This window comes from Syngnathoides biaculeatus, chromosome 17, assembly GCF_019802595.1.
Source record: "Syngnathoides biaculeatus isolate LvHL_M chromosome 17, ASM1980259v1, whole genome shotgun sequence".
In the NCBI taxonomy this organism is placed as follows: domain Eukaryota; kingdom Metazoa; phylum Chordata; class Actinopteri; order Syngnathiformes; family Syngnathidae; genus Syngnathoides; species Syngnathoides biaculeatus.
In genome coordinates, this window is record NC_084656.1 from 7,944,679 (window position 1) to 7,956,709 (window position 12,031).

The following is a 12,031-nucleotide window of genomic DNA, read 5'->3' on the forward strand; positions in this document are numbered from 1 at the left end:
TTCAATTCGTACTCTTTCCAAAACCGAAGACCCAGTACGAAAAATATCTTTGATGGATCAAACGTTGTGTAAGACCGCATCATCAACTGAATTCATCAACCGGAACAGATATGTGTGCACGAAGGTAAACCCTAAATTTGATTTTCAATACGTCTCATATAAATGAATTAGCAGTTCTTCGCTTGCATAACATAGCTACGTGTGAATGATTGTCACACTTGATCTGTGTTGAGCGATATTTTGCGATGATCTGACTGCACAAACGTGTCCCATTGTTCGCGGCTAATTAGCTAAGCTAAACCGGACTAGCAGTCCTAAAAGCCTTCGACGTGCACCGAGACACCAAGACTGAAGGAAGGATGTTTGAGGACACTAAAGTAGTGATTGTCGTATTCGGTCGGGACTTACGTAGGTTCGGCACTAATTCAAGAATAATTATTGAGGAGAGCGCGTGACGTTACACAAAGAAAACGAGAGAAACAACTTGTAAATCAAGCCTCGCCTTCTTCTTTTCCTTCATACGGCGGTTCACAAACGGCTATACAGATACATATACAGATTCTGCACACAAGTGTGATATGTAACACGAAAATAGGAAACTGTCAATGACGAATTCGTCTTTGGGTTATAATATATTATATTATGTGGCTTCTCGGTCTTCCTCTGACTCCGGAAAGATCTCGCGCTAATATCAATGGTTTCTCCGTCGATATGCATGTAAATACCATTGAAATACCGCTCGCTGAAATACTTGAAGCCCTGCTGTCTGCTTTTCAACGATATTTCACTGTTGGCTAAGAATGCGAGTGAGAAATCAGCCGGTAAATCGGACAATTTCGTTCTATGCCTTTCTTGCTGCGCCAATATTTTTGCCAATTGTTTGTCTGATGTCAGCGCACGTGGCGTGATGTCACTTCAGGAGGCGTGGTTAAGTGTCCTGTACGGAGGGGTCAATTGTTCCAACTCCTTAACCTAAATCTCCTTACGTATCCCAACCTTGTTTTGAGACGGTGACCCTCCAACAACTATCTGGAAATCTATTACAGGGCCATTCAATGTAGTAGAGCAATCATCAATGAATAAAATAAAAATGTATTGAAGATACAGATTGGTTAGGGGTGGTGAAATACAGTTTTATGCATGACATCAGTCTTTGATGATCCCCCATTGAGAGGGTCTTCAGATTCCAGAGACAAAGGAAGTTCAAATCGCTACTTATTACTGATAACTGAATTGTTAACTACTGCTTTCTTAGCACATTGTATTTGCCCCACAGAAACATTTCATTCATCAGAGATACAAATATCTGGTTCTGGTTCTCAAAAGAGCACTAGAGGAAATTGCTCAGTGCTCTTTTTTTTTTTGACCTACCAACCTCAGTGAATGAATTTAAAGACTTATAGTAGAAGACAGTGCGATCAGTTGCTATGGTGCAGTTCTCTAGAGCAGCTAGCACTGCTATTGTCTTCATTCTTAAATGTTCTGTTACCTTGAACATTTTGTTTTAAATATTTACTTCTGTCAAAAGGGGACATGCAACATTATACAACAAAATGAAATATGTTCATAGAGATGAATAACCTAACCTTGCAAAATGTTTCATGTTTTCCAATTCCAGTTTATGGCCAGGAATGTCCATGTTGCTTTTTGTTGTTCATGTGCTGTGTGCTCAAGTTAAATTGGCACATTTCTAGTCACGCTACATGATTGGTTTAGGGTAGCACATCTTTTTATTTTTGGCTATTCATATGGTCTGTAAAAATATAGATGAATGCGAACAGTCAGTCTCTCGACTGAGTCACATATGTCTATGAAGGAAAAGTAATTTTAGAATATGGATCATAGTTGTTTTATGTGACAGACTTTATGCGGCTCACTGACTGAAAAAGGGACAAATCAGTTGATAGAGTGATTCAATTTAGTACTTGCACATTGAAGGATTTGATCATTTGTGCACACCAGCACACCTGTTATGTGCTCCTGTGTTAATATGCGTTTATCGGGATAACCCTGTTATTTAACAGTAAGATGATTTTCTTCAAATGTGCAGTATTCCTATTCCAAGGTATTGGACTGAAGTGTTCTGAGCTCTTCATCAGCAGCAAGATCGTTATACATTTATACTGTGACTATCTGAAAAATATGGAGAAATCTCTTTTAGTAATTACCCCTCAATTATGTTTACCTGCGAAACTAAGAATCAAACCTGTCAGATTTATATCAGTGGTTTAAATAGACTAAGAAAACATTTAAAAACGTGAAGAAGAAAAAAATGCATAATAGTTTGGAACACAGAATTTATGATGCTTGGACAGGATTACACACTTGTAGTACTAATATTATTGTATAATACATGTATGTCTGCCAATGGTCTTTTTTTGTTTATGTTGCAGTATTTTTTTCTTTTTTCATTTTTTCTGCAGCCACTTTGGGTCTCCAAAAACATCTTGTTGTTTAGCCACAATGACTATAAAAATATCTCGTTTCACGTCTTCCAGTTAAGTGATTGCACCAGGGAATTGATGTCAATCTTTATGCAGTTTGTCCTGTTACCTACTGACTGCGACCAGAAGGAATCAAGTAAAGGAGCGATGATGACATCATGAAAGTGCATGACAAAATATCAAATTACTTTTACCCACTGGAATTTTATTTCTTTTATTTACTGTATGTTTGCATGATCTGACCTTAAACAGATTACACAAGCCATGATTGAAACCATGATGGTATAGACAAAGAGATAGGTGTATTAAATAACATTTGTTGAAAGGCCATAAACTTAATTATTTGGAAAGTGAATGAGGTAGCTCAAATGCAGGTACTTGGTTACATAATACTTATTTTCTGGATAATCTTCTGGAGGCTCCTGGATTGACAACTGTGTAGGATTTGTAGTTGAATATTTTTGTGTATGAAGACCTCCCACATGTGAATAGGAAAGTTCACACATTGACCCCTATGAGAAGTGTTACGAGCTCATGTAGTTCTGCGTCAGTCCAGGCCCTTCCCCCCCTGGTTAGGACAAAGGAAATCTTTCCTACCTGCAGGTTCTTCCTCCAAACATTAACGGCCGCAAAGGCGAGCTGCATCTGCTTCCTGCGGGCGTCTTTATGGCGCTTATAGGCTATTTCAATGAAGATGAGGAAGATCCCTGCTGCTATGCCACCAGCCACAAGCATGAAGACCCCTGCACAGAGGGAGCAGGAGAGAAAAGATGTGAGCTGTTGATCTTACAAAACACACATTTCTCCCACTGAGCATGGACATTTTGTGCAGAGCAGTGAGTCATGCTCAGGGGTTGCCACGGCTCTTTTAAACCTGCTCCCAAGGATTACTGAAAAGGACACATTGCCAATTTTACCACTATGAAGTCACAGCACGAGAGACTGTACACATAACCCACACCGACACCAAAAATGTTGGGGGGGATAAAGGTATTGGACAAAAAAGGGCTACAGTAACTTACCACTGCAGTTTTTGTCCAATCACTTTTACCGCTTTTTCTACGCCTTATGCACCATACCTGCCATGTTTTCAAAGGTGAGTGTGGCTGGGGCATTGCTCCTTGAGTCACACTCCTGGTATCTCACCCAGGTTTTATCTAGGTCTTCCATGAAGCCATTCTCATGAGAACTGCAAGGGGTCAGGGAGAGAGGTGACAAAGTCAAGGCACTGTACAAATACTGAGACTAGAGTCGCTTGTACCCTGATCGCAACATATATGAGACAAACAGCTAGACGGACAGTGAGGGCCAGAAGGGGATCTAAATTGAGAGATGTGACAAGGCAATGGCTAAAAATGGTCAATGCATGATCATGAAATCATATAGATAAGAAACAAACAAAAACAAAAAAAACTGGACGGATAATGCACCTTCGGCTGGGACAGACCTGAGAATGGCCAGGGACACATTCTGTTTCCAGGGGCTGTCCTTGCGCATGCCTATGCCAAAGCCCGAACGGAAAAACAGCTCTCCCGTGGTCACCAGGTCGCACTTCTGCGAGGCTTCAAACTCCAGCACCGCAGAGTCCCAGATGAAAGCATGCAGCTTGCTGTGGGGGAGGAGGGGCCAGGAGGAGGAGTAGGAGGGTGGAAGGCGGAGGGAGGAGGAGGAGTGGGAGGAGGGGAAGGAGGGGTTACGGTGCAACAGTACAATGAGCTACATACACATTCACGGTTGGCGACCCGTTCTCTCACACACCAGATCTTGTGAGTCATTCAGCGTTTACCAAATGTAATCCAAAGACAGATGGGTGAGGGCTCCTCCCTCATCACAGTCCCCCATATCATAGAAGTTTGCCTGGGTACAACCTGAAAAAGGGTGCTCCTCCACTCAATGTTAGGTCCACACCACTGTTACCTGTGTGGTTTTTACGTTCCACATCTTCCCACCTGGGTCTCTACTGACCCATGGGCCTGGATCAGACAGATGGCTGTAGTAAGTCCGACAGCCTCCATCTGATCCACAGGTCCATGTGTCCATTCCACTTCCTCCCCGTCGCCCCATCCCCCTGACCTGAACGGAGCAGCATTGACTTTGTGGTTGACAGGTTGAGCAGCTAGCCAACACGCTCTGGTCAGCGTGGCCTGGCTGAGACTCACTTGTCACGCACTGCCTGGATGGCCTCGGCGGCACTTTCATAGTTGTGCTTCTCCATGTGGCGGTACATGGTGCTAAGCTCCACCTGCCGCCGGAAGTAGATGTCCACGGAGCTCTGCTTCACCGTGGCATAGATGAACTTGTCAGATGGGTTTCTGAGCTGAAGAGAACATTTCTCATAAAAGTCATAACACTACAAGAAAATATTTTGACCGTATACTTATGTTAATAGACCCCTCCGTGGATGTTGCGCAATCCGCATCACTGACCAATCAGAGGCCAGAGATCTGCATAATCTCGGACTCAAATCTCAGACAATGCTGGCTGGATGATCCAGTATAGCTTCTGTTGGCGTTTTATCACGTATTTGGGTTCTTTAACAATAGATATGGTTAAGGGGTGTCGTCACGGACTTTATAATAGTGACTTCCAAAACCGAAGACCCAGTACGAAAAATGTCTTTGATGGATCAAACTTTGTGTAAGACCGCATCATTAACTGAATCCATCTAAAATCAACCGGAACAGAAGACCGAGTACGAAAAATGTCTTTGATGGATAAAACTTTGAGTAAGACCGCATGATCTACTGAATCCATCAACCGGAACAGATATGTTTGCATGAAGGTAAGTCTTATATTTGATTTTCAATACATGTCTCATATAAATGAATTAGCAGTTCTTCGCTTGCATAATATAGCTACGTGTGAATGATTGTCACACTTGATCTGTGTTGAGCGATATTTTGCGATGATCTGACTGCACAAACGTGTCTCTGTTGTCGGTTAATTAGCTAAGCTAAACCGGACTAGCAGTTCTAAAAGCCTTCGACGTGCACCGAGACACCAAGACTGAAGGAAGGATGTTTGAGGACACTAAAGTAGTGATTGTCGTACTCGGTCGGGACTTACGTAGGTTCGGCACTAATTCAAGAATAATTATTGAGGGGAGCGCGTGACGTTACACAAAGAAAACGAGAGAAACAACTTGTAAATCAAGCCTCGCCTTCTTTTCCTTCATACGGTGGTTCACAAATGGCGGTACAGATACATATACAGATTCTGCACACAAGTGTGATATGTAACACGAAAATAGGAAACTGTCAATGACGAATTCGTCTTTGGGTTATAATATATTATATTATGTGGCTTCTCGGTCTTCCTCTGACTCTGCAAAGATCTCGCGCTAATATCAATGGTTTCTCCGTCGATATGCATGTAAATACCATTGAAATACCGCTCGCTGAAATACTTGAAGCCCTGCTGTCTGCTTTTCAACGATATTTCACTGTTGGCTAAGAATGCGAGTGAGAAATCAGCCGGTAAATCGGACAGTTTCGCTCTATTCTTTTCTTGCTGCACCGATATTTTTCCCAATTGTTTGTCTGACGTCAGCGCACGTGGCGTGACGTCACTTCAGGAGGCGTGGTTAAGTGCCCTGTATGGAGGGGTCAATTACCTGTACATGTGCATGCGGTTTATTGTGTGCAAACCCTTTTCCGAAGTTTTTTTTTTAATTGAAAAAAAAATCTCTATTGCAGAAATTCCATACATGTGATCTTTCCTGATAAAGGTGTGTATATTGTTACATCTGAATCTGATCCAGACTAAAATCAGAAAGTTTCTTATGGGTTGTCCCATCAGGGGTCACCACAGCATGACATCTCAGATGAATACTCATATTTGTTTGGCATAGTTTCTTCACCAGATGCAAACCCTCTTGGGGAGTAAAGGCCCAAGAGTGATATGAACTCACAACTCCTGGTTTACTAAACCAATGCTCTAACCACTGAGCTATGGGGCCTCAGACTCTGATGAAGTCTGCATACTCTTATTTAAATGTAACCTGCCTGATGTCTGAGATTAGGAATCCGAGAAGCATCTCTTCAGTCCAGTTCAGTCCCAATTGTTGTATTATAAACACTTTGATCCTCTTAAAGCCAAGTACTTACAAAATCACTGCTCTAACCCAAAAGCCTCTACCATAGCCTTTTATATCCATTTAGCATTCATAGCTTGAAAGTCATATCAAGTTATCATATCTTTTGCCTTTGTTACTTCCAATTCCTGTGGTAATACCGCATAAAAAAATACTACAATCTTTTATGTATTAAGTTCCTAGTCATTCAATCATTGATTTCATAGGGGACAAACTTTTAAGCTCTTGGCAAAGATATATGGTCTGGTTAACAATGTTCTAAGTAATTGTAGTGTTGACAAGGGATCGTATTATCATGTACCCTTGGGTCATTGATGCCGGTGATGCGCTCCTCAGGCCGATCCAGCACCAGGAAAGCAGCCAAGTTGGCAGTATAGGAAGCCACAATGATCATGGCAAAACCAGCCCACACCATACCAAGGATTCTCGCTGAGAAGCTGCGAGGTGCACCTGAAAGTCAAATATAGCCTTTGTCACTTTTTCAAATACTGGCGAATGATGCAGTATACAACAAAAGGAGAACTGGAAAAAAAATGGACAGGGAAATAGTCGAATAGTCGAAAGACAACAGGAATAAAATGGTGACACGAAAAATTGTATCAAAGCCTTTTAAAAACAGTTACAATCTGATCTTCAAAGAAAGGTTTCGCATGTGGAGTATGTCAAGGTGCACAAAGACCAAAAAAACATCGAAAATGTTTCTACTAGCATTACATCATTTGACATCTAGGAGTTAAGACAGAAAATTCCCTGCAGGGCACAACTAATGTTTTGTCCCAAACTCATAATAGGTGCAATGTGCAACAAACGATACGTTTATACTGCTTCAGTTTGCGCATGTCACCTTCTCCAATTCCAGAGTTTAGTAACACTCCCCAGGAGAACCACATGGCAGATGACAAGGTGAGGGCATCTTCCTCTTCTTCTTCACTATTTACTTTAAATCTTCCAAATGGGCTGCAGCAGAAACAATTGGGAGGGTTGCATAAAATTCAGAAAATCTGCATAGGAAAATCCTGGCAGCCTGAGGGCAAGAGAAGGTAACTGAGCATGAGCGCGCAAAGCCAAAAAGATAAACAGAAGGAAAACAGACAAAGAAGGCAGCACAGAGATAGAGCGATGCGATGGTTGGGCTCAATCTCCTCCTCTATCTTGTCATCTAAACTGAGGGGAAGATCTGTAGGGATTAGGAGTCCACAAACGCAATCACACGCACACACACACACACACACACACACACCACACACACACACACACACAGTTTCCCCATGTACCTGAACCGGTCTAGTAGGTAAAGCATCACCGCCACCACATGTACCGAAAGACCCACCAGCAGCCACAGAGTACTTTGAAATGGCTGCATGAACGAGTCCAGTGTGCTGCGAGGGATTTCCTAAAAAGACACATCACAACTGGTTCATGACATATATTCAGCAAGTTTATGATGAAAATAGAACCATTATAATGCAGAAAGCAATGTTCTTTCCAAGTTTCAAGCCCCCAAAGTACAAATGGTCAGCATATTAATAATAGAACATTTCTGTCTTGCTTGAAATTCATGTTACCACATTCACTACTAATACTAATGGAATTTGCTGCGGTTGCGTAATCCCTTACAACACCCACCACCTAATATAAAACTCAAATGCAGATCTAATGTAAAATTTAATGTACCCATAAATTGCCAATGCTTTTTGGCAATTAAGTGAAATGAATAAAGAAGTACAATATTATCATTATGGCTGCACAGGGGCTAATATGGTATTGTATTTCTCTTGAAAGAGGACTATAAATCTGGATGATACCATACATGCCACTCAGTTGGTGCTTACCTAATTAGAGGGATTAAAAACTGATGAATTTACCTTTTTAACAAGGATGGTCAGACCTTGATATTTGAAGGGTTTGGAGAACTCAATGTACTGCGCTCGTTCGTTGTTTATCGTCAGCGGGGCAACAATCATGTCAGCCAAGCCCCCCAGGAGCTCTCCCATCATGCCATTCCACTCTTTCTTGTTACTGTTGTTCACCTGGAGGCCCATTAACATGACGATCAGGACACTATCAATTGAAATTACTTCATTCCAGAAGTTTTTCTGAACGTATGCAATATAATTGCCCAAAATGTGTTTTTGAAGCTTTTTTTTCCCCAAGAGAATATTGTCCCGCAAACGTGCAGATGCAGTAATGCGTCATAGATTGTCATGATTATTTTGGTTAAAAGCTCTCCCCATCAATTGTATGGAAGCGATTATTACACAATGTGGAGTATGATAACCTACAGTTTAAAAATATATTCACACCACTATTGACTGACTGCTTCCTTTCACATGCTCACCATTGGTTGGTCTACACATCAATCATTACAGGTTGGAGTAAATAGAGTTTACTTCTTCATGGTCTTAAAATACATGATATTATTAAAATTGAATGACATAAATTGTCAGCGTCATACAATTTTTCAACACTTCTTTTCAAACACTGATTACAGGTAGCTTCAACTAGTGGAGCCCAAAGGGTATTGGTGTCTATTAGCTAAATGGCACCAATTCCATATCCGAATGGTAGGGACCGATCCCACCCCACTCCCCACTCCTCCCAAACAAATAAATAATAAATATACAAATAACAGGAGTAATATAGGGTGCATCATTTGTGCCCTGTGAATTCATTGAAATACTGAATCACAAAGATGCCCTTGAGTGATGTAAAGTGACACCAACCCGCTCCTGGGTACCAAATTTCCCATCAGCCACCAGATGGACCTCATAAGTAAAGTTCATGGTCATGGCCAGCTTGATCAGGAGATCAATGCAGAATCCATAGCAACACTGCGGCACGGTTGGGCGTCCTGTAACCAAACCAGCAAAGGTTGCTAATTACAATCCACTCTGAGGAAATGTACAGTTTATATAATTTAGAGCCTTTATCTGGCATACGTGGACTGGACAAATACATCAGACTCTCCTGATGCAGAGCTCATGCTTGCACACAATCGCTGAGCACACATGACAGACACATGACACACACACACACACCACACACACACACACACACACATCTACAATACATCAGTCATCACACAGTCTGGATCACACACTCTGCTACATGCATACATATATAGATACCTACTGCATATATATGTATGCATCTCAAGTAGGTTTTTGTGCTTTAAAAGCACATTGATATAAACGTCCCTGATGTGTTACCTGGGATGGTCTCATTGGGCCCAGTGCAGATAACCTTTTTAATTAAGACTCCATTTAATGTCATTTCCTCCTTGCATGTTCCATCCAGCATAGTTGGTTTCACATATACAAAAGGCTCCTGGTGTATTGTCACTATCTACAACAAATAGGACAGAAAACTGCTGATCACATCCTTTCAGCGGTTTCCAACCTATGGGACCATCAAACAGCAATGGAAAATGGATGTCCAAGAAGCAGATGCACGAACATATGGGCAGACAAAAAGAGTAAAGTCAAGCTTTTCACAGCTCTCATTTGAAAAGATGTTTAATATCTCGACGCAACTCTTGCGGCTATGGGGTGGCTTCATTTCCTTCTACATACTGTGTCAACGGGAGCATACTGTAAGTTACTGTTTTATAGCTGATATGCATGGAAATGAACATAACATCATTGTGTAAATGTGAAGCCACCTGACCTTTAATCGAGTAGACATCTGGAAGCCCTGTGGTTTTTCCGTCTCCCCACCAGGCCAGATAATCTTCCGCTGATTGTTCATCACCACCTACAGGGAGACCACACACATTTTCTTGGCCGCTTATCCTCACAAGGGTCGCGGAAGTGCTGGAGTCTATCCCAGCTGTCCTTGGGCAGGAGGCAGGTTACACCCTGAACTGGCTGCCAGCCAATCGCAAAACACATAGAGACAGACAACCATTCACACTTACAATCACACCTAAGGATAATTTAGAGTTTCCAATTATTGCATGTTTTTGGGATGTGGGAGGCCCTGGTATAAAGATATATTTTTAGAAATTATAATATTCTTTTTTTTATGAACTACCATTTATGTTTAAAAAATATAGTTTGGTTCAATTCATATGCATGTATCAAAACACCAACAGACTGCTGACATTTCAATGTAGATAGACAAAGAAATGTACTGTAATATATATATATATATATATATATAATATATATATATATATATATATATAACAACTCCGAGGGGAAAGTTGTGTTATTTGCTTTCTCAGCCAATCGCACATCGTGTCCAGCATCAAAGTATCCATTGTTGGGACCAAACCAGTTTAAACCCCAAGGTCACTTGTCTTCTGTTCAGTTTCCTTTCTGCTGAGCACAGCTGAAAAAATGATACCTCAATTTTCAGAAAAAATGCCATTCTTTATATTAGAGGTGAAGAAATCTACTATGCATTATAAGACTTTTCCAACAGCATCCAAGATGCCCAGTATGTGAAATAATTTCTTACATCCCTTTATTGCATCTTTCAATGTTTGTTGTTAGTCCTTCAATATTTTTGTGGGCATGCAAGACTGATTAATAAAATTCTGAGACAAAACAACCCATAAAGTTGTAGAAAATTGAGGTTGAAATGCTTAACATGAATCCTTGTGTATAATTGTGGCGACTCTTACTTTACCTGTGTCCCATTATAAATCCCCACTTGAATGAGTCGGCTCTTCTGGTAGTTGAGAATGCTGTAGTGGGCGTACTTCCTGTCTCCGTCGTCATTGAACTCCACACGTCCTGTGAGACCCTCTGGGTATTTTGAGGACATGAGCACCCTGTGGCAAGACAAATACACAAATAATTACAGCCCACGTGCGAAATTTGCGGTCACGTATGAAGTCATGAGGTGGGTATATGTGTTCGCAGGCCTGTGTAACGCTAATCGTGTTGGGCCGTTTTTTCTTTCTCAATCAGGTGTTACAATCAAGTGGCCAAATTAGCCATTTCATTATGAATTCTGCTAATTTCAATGTATGATCCAACCTTTGATGACATTGATAATTTTGTGATAAAAGTTATTATTTTGCTCACCACTCTGACGAGCAGAGAGGAACTTAAAGGATTCAATCATTTGAGTCATTACTTAAGTGTAACTGTGGCACTTACATTTAAGTACATTGAGGACTACAATCAGATGTTAAATATGTCTAATAACAATTACTTTCTTAGGTGTTTTTTTAAATACTAAAATTAAAATGTGAGAGTTTTCATCTAACAGCGATGGTTTGAAAATATTCATCACATCCTGTCACACAAATTCTGATTGACTGATGAAGCTGCTTTCCACAGATAGCACAAATTATTATTTTACCCTTGAAATGCTCATGGATGTATTTACTGTCATAAAGACACTTGACTGACAGAGAGGATAACAACAATAAGTGCATTTGTTTTCTGTTTTACAAGTCCTTGTGTACTTCTCAGCCACTGTACTCATGTACTGTTGCTTTTAAGAGGTGTGACCACCAATTTGAGACTATAGTCATGTTTTT

General features: G+C 40.9%; 1 protein-coding gene across 3 annotated transcripts in view; it reads right to left on the minus strand.

Annotated features, from left to right (window-relative positions):
- LOC133491153 (glutamate receptor ionotropic, NMDA 1) overlaps positions 1 to 12,031 on the minus strand; it is a 41,233-nt gene that overhangs the window by 10,424 nt on the left and 18,778 nt on the right. For all 3 annotated transcript variants that reach the window (XM_061802058.1, XM_061802057.1, XM_061802055.1), the window contains exons 8-19: positions 11,170 to 11,314; positions 10,204 to 10,290; positions 9,747 to 9,882; positions 9,261 to 9,388; positions 8,403 to 8,567; positions 7,812 to 7,930; positions 7,382 to 7,494; positions 6,839 to 6,987; positions 4,604 to 4,761; positions 3,892 to 4,053; positions 3,524 to 3,633; positions 3,042 to 3,187 (exon numbers count right to left, since the gene is read on the minus strand). In XM_061802058.1, the coding sequence (XP_061658042.1) occupies positions 3,042 to 3,187; positions 3,524 to 3,633; positions 3,892 to 4,053; positions 4,604 to 4,761; positions 6,839 to 6,987; positions 7,382 to 7,494; positions 7,812 to 7,930; positions 8,403 to 8,567; positions 9,261 to 9,388; positions 9,747 to 9,882; positions 10,204 to 10,290; positions 11,170 to 11,314 (1,618 nt within the window). The remainder of the gene's footprint in view (positions 1 to 3,041; positions 3,188 to 3,523; positions 3,634 to 3,891; positions 4,054 to 4,603; positions 4,762 to 6,838; positions 6,988 to 7,381; positions 7,495 to 7,811; positions 7,931 to 8,402; positions 8,568 to 9,260; positions 9,389 to 9,746; positions 9,883 to 10,203; positions 10,291 to 11,169; positions 11,315 to 12,031) is intronic.